Consider the following 17,707-nt stretch of genomic DNA (forward strand, 5'->3'; position numbering starts at 1 on the left):
TGTCTTGCATGTCTTGCCAGAAGAATTACCAACCCATTATGTCACGTCGAAATTCACCTTATATGAGGGGCCAACGATCCTGCTTAACAGTATCAACATTCTTCTTAACAGTATCAACAATTGGTGACACTAGTAGATATATGTTAGGGTAGAATGACATGATATGATATTTTGACTTCATTACATATAATATGAATTTTACTTTACTATTAATCTACTTTTTCATTATTATTCTACTTTTGCATTATAACATATTTAAGCATTCTCGTCTCATCATTTATATTGTACATCACTTGGGTATATTAGGAATTACATAAAATATTCAAGTATGGACTCGTTACAAGTTGATGAGTTAGTTTATGATTGACTCATAGACTTAGGCAATCCATCAAATGTCATAATACACTACCTTTGAATTGGATGACTTATCTTAATCATTAAGATGAGCTTTCTATGATAAGTGTATTAATATGTATTTTTACACAATAAATAGGATTCTACAAATAATCATAACTAATGGTTGTCATATTGTCATGACTTCTTCAAGCTCCTATATTGCATGGGTTCTTGACCTTGAGAAAATATTGTGTTAGTGCTAAGGTCATTAATTACTTTGACTATGGGTGAGATTCTAAAACAATCATATATTCCTTACAAATTAGGTGACTAATGGTTTAGGTAGGTGACAACAAATATTCTCAATAAAGGCACAATGACATATCATAAGTTTGAGACAATATGTCCTCCTTGGGTGATCTTAAGAATTTCATGAATATGTAATTTATGGTCGTAGTAATTCCTTTAATGGAATTTGACACATGTCATTTGTGGGCTAGAGTATGTTAATTAATCATGATATAGGACGATAAGAGACTCAAGGATTGAAAGGTAATTTGAAATGTTAATATCTACTACCTTGTTAGATTATATGAACATTAATTCATAGGGAACTTACATGCAATGAACATATAGTAGATCACAGTCCCAAGTTTTCTATTTTGATAGAATGTTTATATTGGAGCGTAGTTGACTCATTTTAATAGAACGTTGAGTCAATTTGATAATTAGATTCTAAGAGAGTTAGTGCTTTTCTATAGATCCAAGTGGTCCCCTCTTGAGCTCATAGTCTTTGGTAAAAAAAATTTTGCGGAATTTTTAGTATTTAATTATAAGTATGCATAAGAGTGTTTTTACATAAGCACAAGGTTGCACAATGACTTATAATTAAATGGCTTATCAGTTTTCATTTTAGGCTCTTTAATTAATTAATCCTCAGTCTAATCAATTAAATATGACTTGTTGCACTAGATTAAGTAACCTAAGCCCATAAAATAGGCCCTAATCAATTAAACCCAGTTATGAGTCAATATGAACCCTCTTAAAGTTTAGGGTTAGATATATTATTGTTTTCCACTTAGTGTTAAAAAGAAACCCTAGCCACCACTCTTTTTGGAGAGAATCCCATGCTTCTTCATTGCCAAGATCCAAGAAAGAGTCATCATGTGGAAAACCATGAGGTCTTCGAGAACATCTTTTGTATTCAAAAGTTTACAACTTAGAAAATGGATTTGGGAACATCCAAATGCATAGGTATCTTTTCTCAAAACATCCTAGAGTAATATTTTGAAAATTTGACATCTTTAGTTGCACCTAGGATATTAGTTGCATACTCCTTTTAATTTAGATCCAAGGAATGTTTTCCCAACAATAGACAATAACAAAGGCTTGCTTTTCTAGGTCTTCCTAGCTAACCTCTAAGGTTTAACCCTCATATGGTTCCATCAGCTAGTCCTATCCATAGTATATAATTGATAACAAAATATTGGTATCAATTGATAACAAGAGAAAGATAACCTAAGTGGATCAAAGCTTAGAATGGAACAAATAAGCTAAAAAGAGGGGACCAACTCATGTGTTAACAAAACAAACTTGCTTTGAATAGCAAACCTCTTCTTATAGTATGATTGAATTCATACAAATAAATGTTTAAGTGGTTATAGGGATTGAGCCCTTAAAAGCAAGACATAATGTAGTAAAGTTAGACTTGATTGTCCTTTTGTTATCCCCTTGGTGTATTGACATTGATTTGAGTATTCAACTTATATATTTTACATTGTACATAACCTGGGTACATTAGGAGTTGAACAAATGATACAAGTCATGGGTTTCCTGTAAGTAGATAAGTTGCCCATAATCGGTTCATTGATTTGTGCAATCTAGTAGGAATTGTAGTACACCACCTTCTAATTGAAGAAATGGTTTGTCTTGGTCATCGGGATGGGTTTTCCATGGTAAGTGCTTTAGTATATGTGATGCAACCGGTGATTCATGATGTATGAGGAATGCTAAAATCATTTGTTATGATGTAAGACTATCAATTGTCATGATTCACCATGCTACTATACTGCATAGACTCTCAACCTTAAGAAGATATTAAGTTTATGCCAAAATCAATATGAGGTTTTAATCTATAGGTGAGATCTTAAAGTGGTCATATATTCATATGGATTGAGTCACTATTGATGGAGATTAATCATGACAACAAGTATTCTCAATAAAGGCACCATGATGTCTCATAAGATTGAAATAGTGTGTTTCCTTAGATGATCTAAAAGACATGTGATCATGAAATCTGTGACACCATAATAATTCCTTAAGTGGAATTTGACATATGCTCTTTATGAGCTAAAGTATATCATTTGATCGCATTATAAGTGAAATCTGTAACTTAAGGATTGAAGAAGTAATCTTGATAGGTGATAACACTACCTTGTTAGATTATGGATATCAGTTCATGGGGAGTCTACATGCAGTGGATAGTAGTAGATCACGTATATAAGGTATTAGAATGCAGTTGATTCTCTTTAATAGAATGTTGAATTAACTTCAAAATTGGATTTAGAGGGAGTTAATACTCTTATGGGTCTCAGTGGTCCTCGCCTTGAGCTCATATATCGTGATGATATGGTTTATGAGATTTAGATTGACTCTAGGTTTTCTTGTGCATAAGGGTGTTTTGGTTATTATGCAAGGTTGCCCATGAACTAGGTTTCTCAAGTTTGTGACCTACTATCCATTGCATGCAAACTCCCTATGAACTAATGTTCATAATCTAACAAGGTAAAAAGTATTAATCTCTCAAGATTAACTCTCCTATCCTTGAGTCTCAAGTCCTCTTCTTTTATGATCAACTAATATACTCCTGTCCATAAAAGACATATGTCAAATCTCACTTAAGGAATTATTATTGCGCCATATATTTTATTATAATTACAAGTCCTTAGGATCACCAATGAGACACTATCTCTCAATCCCATAATATATCATGGTACATCCATAAGATATCATGATGTTTCTATTAAGAATGTCTATTATCACTTTTCCTGATTAGTAGTGACTTAATTTATAAGAAATGTATGATCACTTTAAGGTCCCATTCATAGATTAAAGTCACTAAAAACTCCAACACTAGCTCAATATTCTTTCAAGGATAAGAGTCAAAGCAGCATAGTAGTTTGATGAATTTATGACTACCCTATAACTAATGTCATGATTCACCATCCAATGTGTAACCATACAAGCTAGTACACTCATCGTAGGAAACTCATCCCAATGACAAAGAGAAGTCATCATTCCAATTAAGAGGTAGTACACAACAACCTCAAATCAATTGTCTAAGTTCGTGAAACGATTGTAAACTCGTCAACTTGCAAGAAACCCATGACCTTAATTTTTTGTGCAACGCCTAATACACCCAAATCATGTACATTACAAGTGATATAAGTTTGAATGCTAAAAAAAATACACATATGAATTGAATAATGAAAACTAAAATCTCATTTGATACGTTACATCTAACTTTTAAGAGCTCTATCCTAACAACTTCACCTTTTATAATTAACTAACCATGAAGGAAGTAAAGAATGTGAGAAGCATAGAGTATAACAACATAAAAGTAGTAGAATGTGAAGAATAAAGAGGAAAAACTCATCTTCAAGTGTAGTTGTAATCTTTCATTTTTTTTTTTTTTTAGGTTTTCAATTTTAATGTTTAATTTCTAGTTTTATCCTTTTGTCTAAGTATCACAAGTGTGTGATTTTTTGGTTTAAGGAAAAAGTGAGCTTAGGCTACGTCAACGCTACTTGAAAAGATCATGAGCGGATGATAATTGGTGAAGTAATAACAAAGATGTAGAGCCCTTACAAGATTCGATCAATCTTGTGCCATACGATTAACCGAGGGGGTGAGAACTATTGTAGTGGGGCATCAATTATAAATATGGGTCACAAACTTGGTAAACATGAAGTTTAGCTCAAACTAGTTTTTAGCGTCTTGAAGGGCAAATGAGCATAGAGAAGGTAAAACTTCTATGGTGTGGCACTTATCTAATATAAAGTCACAAGGGGAAAATGTCTGAAGCAACTTGAACCTTTTGTTTATTTAATTTCTTGATTTTTTAACTCTCATACCTTCAAAATTCCATATAAGATGCCTAAAGCAACCCAAACCTTAGCCATGTTTTAGGCCAGGATTAGAATCCATCTCATACCTTTCAAATTTTAAATAGTTTATTTATTTATTTATTATTAACTTTTTAATTCTTTCTTCAATTTTTTACTAAATAAAAAAAATAAAAATATTTGACTTTTTATAAATATTAAAAGTAATTTATTGATTTTTATTTATTTCTTAATACTTAATAGAAATAAAATATTTAAAAAAATAAACAACTTAATATTTAGTAATCTTAAGCAATATTTACTTTTAAATTTTATTTAAAATTAATTTACAAAAAAATAAAACAAAAAACAAAAAACAAAACAAATACGTACCACCACAGATTCTAAGCATCAAACAACGTGCTCAAATATGAATCTTTGATTTATGGAATGAAGGCTGCTCCAACCCTAGGAGCAATAAAGATTCAGGCCGACGCAAACTCACAAGTAGTGTTTCTCTAAGTATTGGATCAATATGAAGCAAAAGAAGACAGAATGGGAATGTATTTGCAAAAGACAAAGAGGGTCACCGAAAATTTGGATGACTTTCATATTCAATGGATATCCAGGGAAATTTTCGAATAAAAAAGAAATAAAAACTATTTTAGAAAAGAAAAAAAAAAATCCATGCCTATATGGCTCAATGATTCATTTCTACACAATATCAACATGGTTTCCTTTCAAAATAAAAAAATAAAAAAATGGAGATCATGACTTACAACTTTTTTTTTTTTTTTTTTTTCAATTCACAGCCTAAAACATTACGAGCCTTCAAATTCTGAATATGGCATATACGAAACTATATATAAATTATTAAACTCATTTATATAACCACAAATGCAATCTCTTTTAGAGCTTTGTTACTCGTTTGCCCAAAAGAAATTATAATGTATATTAAATGATACTTTAAGTCTCTAACTAAGGTGGTGTTTGTTTTTTGGCTTAATAAAAAAAGCCAAAATATTTTACTGAATAGAAAAAACCAAAATATTTGACTTTTTCTATTAAACTAAAAGTAACTTATTGACATCATCCAACATAACTAAACTGAACCTATTGATAACAAGTTCACTTTAGTCATATTAGATGATATTAATAGGTTATTTTTAACTGAATAAAAAAAGTCAAATATTTTGGTTTTTTCTATTCAGCCAAAAAACAAACACCACCTAAGTGATTAAATATCTATAAGTCAATTTTCAAACACTCGCTTATAGATTAAACATTTTCCCAAAAAATGCTATTTCAAATATTCACAAAACTTTCCAATCTATTTCTTCTATATAGTATAAAAATAAGCTTAAATAAGAATTTTTCTTTATATATATATATATATATATAGATTGAGTCTCCTCGTCTTTTCTTCCATTCTCAAATCCCTGAATTATAATGATACCATTTTTTATTAACATAATGTCACTTAGCATTTATTGCAACCCATGCTACTACTTGCTTTAATTTTAGTACCAACAATTAAGAATTGTTTTACCTTACTTGTTGCATAAAAAACTAAGGTCTTGTTCGTAACTGTTTTTTAAAACATATTTGAAAAAATAGTTTTAAGAACAATTTTTGAAAATCATTCTTTGATGTTTTATAAAATAAAAGTATATTTAGGAACTTAAAATTGTTTTTAAGTTGTTTTTAATAAATTTAAATATGTTTTAAAAATAATTTTTATGTTCATAACTTTATTTTTAATCATTATATATTTTTGTATAATTATTCTTTAAAAAAGCTCTCGAAAAACAATTGAAAACAACTAAAATAAATTCTCTAAAAACACCATATTCAAAAAAAAAAAAAAAAGTTTCTGATTGTCAAACGTGTTTGTCAGTTTTTTTTTCTTGCTAAATAGAGCATAAATAACAAGGTTATGATAAAAGACAAACAATTTTAATAAGATTTATAGTATGAATATCTTTACGTTTTACCACGATATAAGACACGATTATATTTCCTAGTACCATGAACAAAATGAGTATATATATATATATATATATATATATAATAAATTGTTTAAGGGAATAAATTAGAAAAAATACATATTCTCTTTTCTACATATTTTCTTCTATCACTCTTTTTCAAGTGACCCGATATCTTTAAGGCTATTATTTTTCCCTTTTTTATTTCATTTTATTTAAAATTTTGATTGTTTTTCTAAAATTAATTTTCTCCATGATGAATTTATTTTAAAATTTCTTAACTTATTGATTATGAATACTATATTACTAAAATTTCAAATAATGTTTCCTTTTTTATAAACCTAGTTAAAAACATTATCTAAATGCAATGGTGTATATATATATATATATATATAATTTAAAAAAAAAAAAAAAAAAAGAGCAGAGGAAAAAATAAATAAATAATGAAGTCTATTTGGACGGTGAAGTTGAGACGGAATACGATTGTCATTGCGAAATGTGAATAGACGATGTGATTCCTTCATTTCCCCTTCTTCGCTGCCCACTGGCGCCCACGACGGTCACCCTCTTCCTCGACGCCAAGTTTGAACACAAGGCAAGACTATTATTCTTTTTGTCCTCTGTTCGGTTGCTTAGAAAATAACAGTATAGAGTTTCTTATCATATTATTATTATTTTCCTCATTCATTGTTTTCTTCCATCACTGAATTAGAGTTCGTCGTTCTTCTCCTTCGCTTCTTTTTCGTAAATTTTGTTCTTTCATTTTCATGAAAATTTCTGAATTTTCTCGCTTTGTTTCTTTGTTGATTTGATTTTCTTTTTTATTGTCATTGTTGGTGATGTTCTTGCTACTGTTTCATGCGTTCTTTCTTTTTGCTTGTGTTTTGGGGTTTTTGGGTTCTGTTTGGTTGCTGGGATAGTAGCAGCTAAGAAGAGAGTGGAGAGCTAGAACTTTTAGATATACCAAATTTAGAAGGAAAAAGAAGACACGTGTAGAGGTGACATGCTTCACATTGTGATGGTGTTCCTATCTTTCTAAGGCTCTAGACGTTGGTGGATTCTGGAAAGTTCTTATGTCTTCATTCTGTGGTTTGGCATAAATTATCGATATAAGGCAGAAGTGGAACTTGATCGTTCATGCCTGAATTCTATTTTGATATTGTATTACAATTAAAACTCCCTCTTTGTCTCTTCTGCTTTGAAATTAATGTCTGATCCTTTTTCTGCCTGGCAAGTGGTGAGGATTGATGTTAGTCTTCTTGTATTTGCAATCAGTAATCAGTGTTAGAGTTTCACTTATGCTTACCATTTTAAGAGTCATTCCAAAACCCTGAACACATTACCTATACCACATCCTCATATCACCCAAACTATACTCATCCATTATCCAAGATTTTAAGCCAAGGCATTATTATGGTTGAATGTAGAAATAATTGTACTTGACATCGACATTGTGCTTCCATTTGATTTCAAAGACAAGAATTTTAAAATTTTGTTTGATACTACAAGCATTCAGGAAATTGGAAGGTAAAAAATGTGAGGCGTAGGAAAATTTGTTTGTTCTCTGCTAGATACTTGCTGAGTGTTATACAAAGCCTAGCCAAGCAAGAAGTGGGTACTCTCATTCCTACCCTGCTCCTTGGACTGACCCTCTGTCCTCTCTCTTCTCTTTCTTCTTGTTGACTGCAATTTTGATGGTTGATGAAGAGGCTGAGCCTAAGCCCAGTCCTGGAGAAGTGGATTGGGCGTCATTGGAGGCTTTTGAGGCTCATAGGAGTCCTGGTACTTGATTTTGAGCTGGTGGGGGTGATGAGGAAATTGATTTTGAGCTCACGGGGATGAGGATTGGTGTGTGCAGGAGAGTGAGGGGTTTTTGAATTGACATATTCTTTTGTCTTCTTCCTTTTTTCAGTTTTGTTCTTCATACTGATTGGTTGTTTGCTTTTGTTTTATGGGTATTGAATTTTGGAAGCATGAGGTTTTGTACTATCTTTTAGAAAATTGATAAGACCATTTTGGGTCAAAATGATTAGCTCAAAGGCCTTATGTTGCCAGTAATTACTGAAAGATAAGGCATGAATGATAACTTTTGTGCTTAGAGCCCATACCTTTTGAAGCATTGTCCATATTCTGTTGGTGAGGCCATGACAACCTTGGTTGAGGGAATGGATCTGAAAATGTGGTTGCATAAGTAAGAATAGAATTGCATCAATTTTGGCCATAATAACTGTTGTCCCAACTTTCAAGTGGATAAAATCTCTCTGAAAGCTTCAAAATTCCAATTTTTCTAGGCAGGATAGCTGCATTTTCTGGGCAGAGTTTCTGTCCCATTGTTGACTGCATTCTGGCATACAATTTTGCAGCACTATTTGTGCCAACAATGAGATGTATTAAGGCACCCAGCTTGAAACCTTTTGGTACACTGATTTTAAAAACTTTCTGAACTTATTCGATGCATTTTCACACATTTGCTCCTCAAGTAAATTCTACCATCATTTCTTTTTCCATTTCGGTTAATCCAATAAACCAAAGGCATTGTTTTAATTTTGAATTTTAAGATGACACATTTTCTTCTTTTATTATTCCATATATTATAAAATTAACTAACATTTTTCCTTATGAAAGCAAAAATCAGCTACTTCCATTTTATGGTTACTTTTAATTAAATTGATATCATCACTTTAAAATCAAATTTGGTTCCATCTCACCAACTTCAATTTTGATTCTCTCTAAAAACTCCTTTCAATTTCTAGGATTTTTAGCTTCAATTCTTGGGTGATGGTGCTTCCTCCTGAAGCCAAATCACCATAGAATATTAGCATCATGGCTTCAGCCAAGTCTCAACCACTGCCAACCTTGTCCTTGTCGTGCTTGAAACTGGAGAGGAACAACCCCAGGGATACTAATTGCAGTGACTCTGAGTCAAAGAATCAGAATAATTTGGGAACTGATAATGTTGAAAATGGAATGTCTTACACTTGGGGCGAGGTTTTGGATGAGAAACCCACAAAATTGAAGATAGTCATCCACCGTGGTGAAAAGAAATTAAAAGTGGCATCTGAACAAGGAATGGGAGGAGAAGGACATGATCAAAAAGAATCAGGACAGAGGACATGGAATCTCAGGCCAAGAACAGCAGTGAGGAAGCATTTCAATGCAATTAGAGGGCAATCAGGAATATCAAATCCTATTTGTAACATTTTGGAAACTACAAAAAAGCAGGAGAAGCCGAAGAAGTTCTTGATCACGCTTACATGGGAGGAGATTGAAGCAGATTTCCTTGCAATGACCGGTTCCAAACCCCCTCGAAAGCCAAAGAGGAGACCCAAGAATGTGCAGAATGTAATAGATGTAAGGCAATCTTGTAACATCATTACCTGTCCTTATGATATGATGCGTCTCTTATTATTTAGATTTGCAGGGTCTTGAATTGCAGCTAAAGCCTTCTGTTTTGGTGGTTTGCAGAATCTGGCTCCAGGCTTATGGTTGCATGAGGTTAATCCCAGTTCATATGAGTGCAAAGGTATAACCTGTTTCTTATTTCTATTTTTTATTATCAATTTTGGAAAGTAGTCTGTTTGAATGACTCCATAATGAGAAAGGAAAAGTAGAGTTTTGAGTCCATGGTCTATGTTAAGGCTTCCGAAACAACCAAAATATTGTTTGATAGAGTTAAAGCCAAAGTTTAGCCCTTCAAATTTCCTTTTCTTTTTCTTTTTCTTTCTACTCTTGCTATCTATTTGCTGTGGTTGCTTAAGAGTTTTCTGTTCTAATCTATTGAAACATGTTGCAAATACTGTTTTGTTATTTGCAGGTTCAAAGTCTCATAACTGAAGGTACTGTGGTTTATGGCTATGTTTGGAAAGCTCAAAGTATCATGAACTTATCAAGAATTTCAAATTTTATGGGAGTCAATTGTGGAAATCTGGTTAGAATTTACTTTGTGTTAAGCAATTAAATGTTATTCACTTTAGGAGTTGGGGGGATGTTATTAACAGGGTGATCAAGGAAATGCACTTTGATGCTCTTCATATGCTCCAGACCCCAGTCATTACAACCTTGGCTTGCAACATGAGGCCCAAAATGTAAACCATTTTGTTGAAATTATAGGCAATCAGATACCCAGATGAAGCAGCAGCAACATGTTGCTTCCTTTACTCCAGCTCCAGGCTGATCAAACTCTCTAGCTGGGGTTTGGCTCCTCTAACCATTGCAATATCCAACCATAAAGAATTAAAGATCTCTCTCTTCATGGTTTTTCAAATATTCTGGGTCAGTATTAGTAAATACTGTCAACTGTGTATATATAGGTTTAGATGCTTTGGAAAAGTTGTTGGTTGAGGTCATATTCCATACTTCTCCCCAACCCATTCCATATCCCATGGCTGGCCCGTTCATGGGCTTCATTATTGACAACCAAATATGTGATCAAGAGAGCTCGGCCTCAAAAGGGTGACCTTCGTATCTCTGCTCAACTTTTCTTCTTTTCGCTTAGAAAAGGGGTAAATTATTTGAAAGAGACTAGGGAAGATTATTTGAAAGGTCAAAATCTCAAAGTTAACGGAAGGTGACTCCCAAAAATAATAATAAAGAAATTCCTCCAACCAAAAAAATTCTTTATACCTTTTTTTCTCATAAAAATTTCTTTCATTTTGTTCCTCTTTTGGGAGAATAAAATTGAGACCCGTGGGAAGAGCACTTGATGGATTGTTGAGGGAGTACTGAAGTCGAACAAGAGGGAGGAAGACAGTTCAACCGTGGAAAGACTTCTGAGTAAAATTTCAAATTTGATGTTTTCAATGTTTTCGTTGGTTGGGTAAGTTATTTTAGTTGGGATTATGCTAACCCTGGGATTTCAAACGCAAGGCTGAAACTCAACTTTATCTTTACTTTCTTTCTTTTTTTCATGGATATATTATCTTAATTTTGTGAAAGCTTAATCTTAACTTTTTTTTTTTCTTCAAAAATTCAATATCTTAATTTTATAATGAAATCAGGGTTTTTTTTCCATATATTTTCATATTAGTGTGTCAAAACCCATTTTTTCTGGAGAAAATATGGATGTCTTACATAGTTATAATAATTATATCAATATAATATTTGTGTTTTTCTTTCTAACCCCTTTAATTTAGGACATTATGTGAATAAATGTATAAATAATTGCAACACAATAATAATTATAGCATTTTACACTTTTATTAATTATAGTTGATTTTTTTTTTTAATAATTGAGGAATTTTTCATGGTCAACCCAAGACACAAAATAAATAAATAAATAATTGCAATTGATACCACAGGATTATATAGTAATTTGTTCTCATGGGTATGTCAATAAATAAAATTTTAAAAATTAGAAATAGATTAAATTACATATATTTAATAAATATAAAAATTTTACAATTTTTTAATGGATCAATTATTATTTTAAAGAATTTTTTTCATATAATTTAATAAATAAAATAACCAATTAAGATGAATAATAATTACATATATTATTGAATTATTATTTTGTTATGAATTATTTTGATAATAATGAGAATAAAAGATTGAAGAGTTTTGAGTCTTTGTTAATTGTTTTCCAAAATAGTTTTTTATTTTTTTAAAAAAAAAAAACAAGAAAACATGTTTAAATCATAAACAGTCATTTATTTGTATATAAAAACAAAAAACAAATTGTTTTTATAATATATTTTAATTGTTTTTAATTATTTTCACTTGTTTTATAATGACTATTTTAAAAAATAATAAGACAAATATGAAGAATAAATAAAATAATATATATAAATTTAAAAAAAATGTTTAAAATATAGAAAATAAGTTAAAAACCTTTCAAAATAAAGTAAAAAAAACATTGTAGAATTGTTTTTGAGAGTGATTCTTAAAAGATGTTTTTTTTAAGAATAATTTTCAAAAACTTTCCCAAACCAACCTTTTGTAACTGAGTAAGTAATGAAGAAATGTAACCTAATTGAAGGTGTCATCGTCTTGAAGTAACATTCTTTTATTTAATTCATATAAATGTGAATACGTCAATAAAATTATTACATTAAATGGTAATAAATATTTTTTATTTAATTGATACATATTCTTTGTATTTTTATATTTTGTTAATTTTTTTACCCTAAATACACTTGGTATTCAAATTAAAATTTCAAATTTATTCTATACCTTAATCTCATTTTTTGTACTTCAATCATAAATTTTTTACCTTGATAAAGTTCTTTGTACTTAAGTCACTTTTTTGGCACCTTAGTACCTTAATCTTATTCTTAGTATTTTGTCATATTTTTATATCTTAATCATATTTTTGTACTTAAATTATACTTTTCGTACTTTAATATTTAATCACATGTTTACCTTGAATTTAAGATATTTATGTATTTTGAAAATTTAAAAATACCTAATATTAGAAATACTCAAGTATTTTAAAATTTTAAAAAGATGTAACTTGATTTTAAGGATATTTATGTATTTTGAAAATTTGGATATTTATATATTTTTTTAACAAAAAATAAGTGGGATAATTTTGGTCCCTTATTTTTATATTGTATCTTGTTAGGGTTTATCCATGTTATTGAAAATTGAAAAGCCAAAATAGAGAATGAAAAAAAAAATTACCTTGAGAAATTTGATTCAAAGAAGAGTTAGAAATAATAATGTTTTATTATTTGTTTCATTTTGTAAATTAAAAATATGGATTAATTCTTTTAAGAATTTCAATGACTTCTTCAAGATAAGGGATACATTTTTTTGTTTTCATCTGTTTATTAAAGTATCGATTAAATTCCATAAAGTGGATTAAGTGATATTTTTCTTACTTATATTTAGATTTTTTCATTAGTTATAAAATAAATTGGAAACAATTTCATTCACTAATAAGAAGAATAATCTGAGGCTAACCACCTAGTGTAAGTTCCACTATTTGGGTATAGTGTTATTGTGAGCGGATCAAAATAAAATATTTGTTTATAAAATTCTTTTGAATATGAATTATTATGCAAAGTGTATTATATTGTTTTATCTTTGAATTGAAAGTGTTAAATTTTTCAAAAAAAAAAGTTAACTAAATTATTGAATTAAATTTACCTACTAATTTATTTTTATAATAAAAAAAACATGCTATCTCCTGAGATTTAATTTTCTATTTTATCTAATCTTTCTTATTGAACTATTTTTTCTTTAGAGAAGTGTCAAATTCACCATCTTCAAATTATATACTACGAAGTACAAGTGACATATCGGAATAGGAAGGATACTTCTTTTATAAACTACTTTAGATTTGATTTTTTTAAGATTGTTTATGTAAGACTAAATTCAATATTTCTTTTTTTCATTTTAGTTTGTTTCAATTTGATATGTAAAATGACCATGGTGCATTTAGCCTTTGTGTTTGGGGTGTCACACATACCTTTGTTTGTTTGTTTGTTTGTTTTGTATTTTTTTTTTCCTTTTTGTATTCATATATTAATATACCTTAATAAAAATTTCATATTTTGTTAAAACTATTTGTACCGATATCACCTTTTTTGTACCTTAATACCTTAATCACATATTTTGTAACTTAATTATATTTTTTGAAATTTGATCACATCATTCATAATTAAATAATATTTTGTATACCTTAATTTCTTGATCACATTTTGTGTGCTTAGTTATATTACTTACGCCTAGATCACATTTTTGTCACTTAGTAACTTGATAATCTGAATAATTATTATTATTATTACTATTATTAGATAATGATATATAACAATTTTTGTTTATGTTTGTTATGTGTCACCACTTTGTGGAAAATCGTTAGATATGAATATGTTAGATACTTTATACTTTGATTCGATTGGTGAAATGGTATCTCTCCAAAAAAACATATTTTTTTATTTTTTATTTTTATTTTTATGTTGCACAAAGAAAATGTTTTCTTGTGATATTGAGGAATTATCCATACGATAAAATCAGAATTATTCATACGAGTCTTTTCCACATAAAAAGAATTTGAATTGTCCAAACACTAAAATCCAAATTATTCATATAAGTCTTCCTCACGTAAAAAGTGAATCTTTTAACGGTTTTTGTAGGATCCTATATCCTAGTTAATATATGATATTATTTCTTCTATCAAGTTGCACTTTCTTCTAAATTAAGAGTTGGTATACATGGCTATGATTCTAAAATATTAAAAGTGTTTAAAAAAGAAAATTAAGACATTTGACGCAATTTAAAAGTGTGATTTTTAATTTAAGACTTAATTTTTTAAAATAAAATAAAAATTAGAAAAATATAAAAACAAAAAATAATTAAATCTATTTTGGAGGGAGAAGTTGAATCCGAATAGAACTGCCCTTCTTAAGAATACACTCAGATGTAAACTACTTAGTGATTATCAATACCGATCTAGTATCTTCCCGTGCAACCCTCGTTTCCTCACCTTCATTCTCCACCGGCGCCGAGGGCGTCGACGACTTCCACCCCTTGTCGTCGACTCCAAGTTCGAACCTATGGTAAGTTCTCTCATCTTTTCTTCATTTTTATTCTCTGTTTGGTAGTCTAGAAAATAAGAGCGAAGATTTTCTTATAACATTACCATTTTTTTTCCCTCTTTATTGCTTTTTCCGATCACTGAATTCCGTTCATCTTTCTACTTCTCTTCGTAAATCTTATTCTTCCGATTTCAGGGAAGATTTCTGAATTTTCTCCGCTTGTTTCTTGGTTTGATTTAAATTGCTACTGTTTCTTGATTTCTCTTTCTTGCATTGGGATTTTACGAGAATTCGTTGGTTTTCGACTTTTGGGGTTCTTTTGAGATGAATTAAGCGGAGAGCTAGAATTTCTTAGATATATCAAAATTAGAAGAAGCATGTAGAGGCAAGGAATCCATTGTTGTGCATTCCAAAAAACTCCCTTCAATCATTATTATTTGTTTCTTTTTCTTCGAAATTAATGTTTGATTTTTTTTTTTTCAATTTTTTTTCTATCTGGTAACTGATGAGCCTTAATATTAGACCTTAATAGTTTTTTTAGAAACTTGACATAAATAAGAAAAATGAGAACATATACATATCTTATATATATATATATATGTATCTCCACACTTCATCCTTCTAAAATCAAATTTGTTTGTTTCTCGTGGAATCTCTTTTTGAAAGAACTTTTCAATTTCTAGGGCTTTTAGCTTCTGTTTCTCTGGCGATGGTGCTTGCTCCCCGAGCCAAATCCAGTGAGAACCACAACCAAGTCATGGCTTCAGCCAACTCTAAACCGCTGCCAACCTTCTCGTTGTCGTGCCAGAAATTGGAGAGGAACAGCCCTAAGGATGCTAGTCATGGTGACTCTCAGTCGAAGAATAGGAATAATTTGGGAACTAATACTCTCGAAAATGGAATGTGTTACGGTAAGGGCGAGGTGTCGACCAAGTTGAAGCTAACGATCCGTCATGGTGAAAAGAAATTGACGGCGGCGTCGGAAAAAGGAATGGGAAGAGAAGGACAAGATGGAGAAGAATTAGGGCAGAGGACATGGAATCTGAGGTCAAGAACCAATGCGGTGGGGGGACGATCAGGAATATCCAATCTTAAGAGTAACATTCCAGAAAATGCAAAGAAAAATGAGAAACCGAAGAAGTTCTCGATCACACTTTCTCGGGAAGAGATTGAAGAGGACTTCCTTAAGATGACTGGTTCCAAACCCCCTCGAAAGCCAAACAAGAGACCAAAGAATGTGCAGAAGGTTTTAGATGTAAGGCAATCTTGTTATATTGTTAGTTGATGATATGATGTTTTCTAGGGTTTTGAATTGCAGCTAATTCCTTTTGTCTTGGTGTTTTGTAGAATCTCACTCCTGGATTGTGGTTGCATGAGGTTAATCCTAGTTCATATAACTGCAAAGGCAATGGCAAAGGCAAAGGCACGACTTGTTTCTTTTGATTGTTTATTTACTTATTTATTTATTTTAAAGTTATATATTTGAATTTTGGATATAGCATTGAGAAATGGAAAGTAGAGTTCTAACCATGTTTTACGTCGGATTTTTGGAACAATCAATGAATTGCTGTTTTGAGTTTTTTAAGGAAAATTCTAGGGTTTGAAATTAGTTTTTTTTGTAAAACTTTTGACAACCAAAAAATATAAAACCGCTTTTATTCCTTCCATCACCAAATATAACAGAAGAGAATATCTTTTAATTATTTTTATTTACTTTTTAATAATTGTCTTAAAAAATAATTAAAGAAATACTATAAGATTAAAAATAAATCATTACATATAAAAATTATTTTAAAAACATAAAAAATGAATTAAAAACATTTTAGGTTTCTAAATAAGCATTTGTTTGTGAATAGTTTTTAAAGATTATTTTAGAAAACTTTTTTTGAAAACAACTACCAAACAAGGTCTTAGGCTCTCCTTGTTAATTATTTTTTAAAAACAATTTTTTGTTATTGGGTTAAAAAGAAAAATGATCAAAAAACAAAAATACAAGTTGTTTTCACATAACATGTTATATATATATAGAGAGAGGAAAAAAATAGGTTAAAAACATTTCTAGTTCTTGTTCTATAAAACTTTAGAAAACAATTTTCAAAAGTTGTTCTCTAAATCCATATTTTGAAATTGGTTTTGTAAAAACTTCCCTAACATAAACTTAATCCTCCAGTTTTTATTTCATTTTATTTAGTTCTGGCCTTGTTGGTTCTAATATTTTGAATGCTATTTTGGTATTTGCAGGTTCAAAGTTTCCCAGTTGAAGGCACTGCAGTTGAAAGTTCAAAATATGGTGTACTTAATTAAGGATTTTAATTTTTGGGATGGATTAATTTAAGTAATCGGAGGTTATTACACATATGATGTTGTTGTTATCTACGCATCAGAATTATCATAAATGTTGCTCTTTTATTCAAGAGCTCACCCTGCATGTAGCATAGTCAAAGGTCCAAGGTCCAAGGACATGCATTTCTTCATGCACTCCAGACCAGACCACTCAGATACGCAGATAAAGCATATATGTCATGTAGATTTTGTCACTATCAGTACTGATTGTCTATTGCATTTTTTATATATTGGTAGATTCAAATTTTAATCACCATCGTTGAGCTATGATCCAACTTCAAATGCATTTTGGGTTCCAACCCAAACCTCCAAACTTTCAAAAACTCATTGGGGCTTAAAGCCCAAACTTGTTTTCTTCCAATTGATCTAACCCAGACCAAATTGGCCTTAAAAAGTTTCGTTTGGTCCGTATTTTATCTTACTTGGTTTTGTTTGAAGAATAAAGCAATCAAGCCAACGTAAT

General features: G+C 30.2%; 2 protein-coding genes across 2 annotated transcripts; both read left to right on the forward strand.

The window, feature by feature from the left end:
* Positions 1-9,199: 9,199 nt before the first annotated feature.
* On the forward strand, positions 9,200-10,528 carry LOC117917126. The gene is made up of 3 exons (XM_034833354.1): positions 9,200-9,775; positions 9,890-9,947; positions 10,239-10,528. The coding sequence occupies exons 1-3, from the start codon at positions 9,248-9,250 to the stop codon at positions 10,256-10,258; spliced, it is 606 nt and encodes a 201-aa protein (XP_034689245.1). The 5' UTR covers positions 9,200-9,247; the 3' UTR covers positions 10,259-10,528.
* A 4,298-nt stretch (positions 10,529-14,826) lies between these two features.
* On the forward strand, positions 14,827-17,257 carry LOC117916816. Its single transcript, XM_034832997.1, has 4 exons — positions 14,827-14,922; positions 15,585-16,156; positions 16,249-16,318; positions 17,143-17,257. Exons 2-4 carry the CDS (start codon positions 15,611-15,613, stop codon positions 17,160-17,162), a joined length of 636 nt encoding a protein of 211 aa, XP_034688888.1. The 5' UTR covers positions 14,827-14,922; positions 15,585-15,610; the 3' UTR covers positions 17,163-17,257.
* Positions 17,258-17,707: the final 450 nt, after the last annotated feature.

This window comes from Vitis riparia, chromosome 6, assembly GCF_004353265.1.
Source record: "Vitis riparia cultivar Riparia Gloire de Montpellier isolate 1030 chromosome 6, EGFV_Vit.rip_1.0, whole genome shotgun sequence".
Taxonomy (NCBI): domain Eukaryota; kingdom Viridiplantae; phylum Streptophyta; class Magnoliopsida; order Vitales; family Vitaceae; genus Vitis; species Vitis riparia.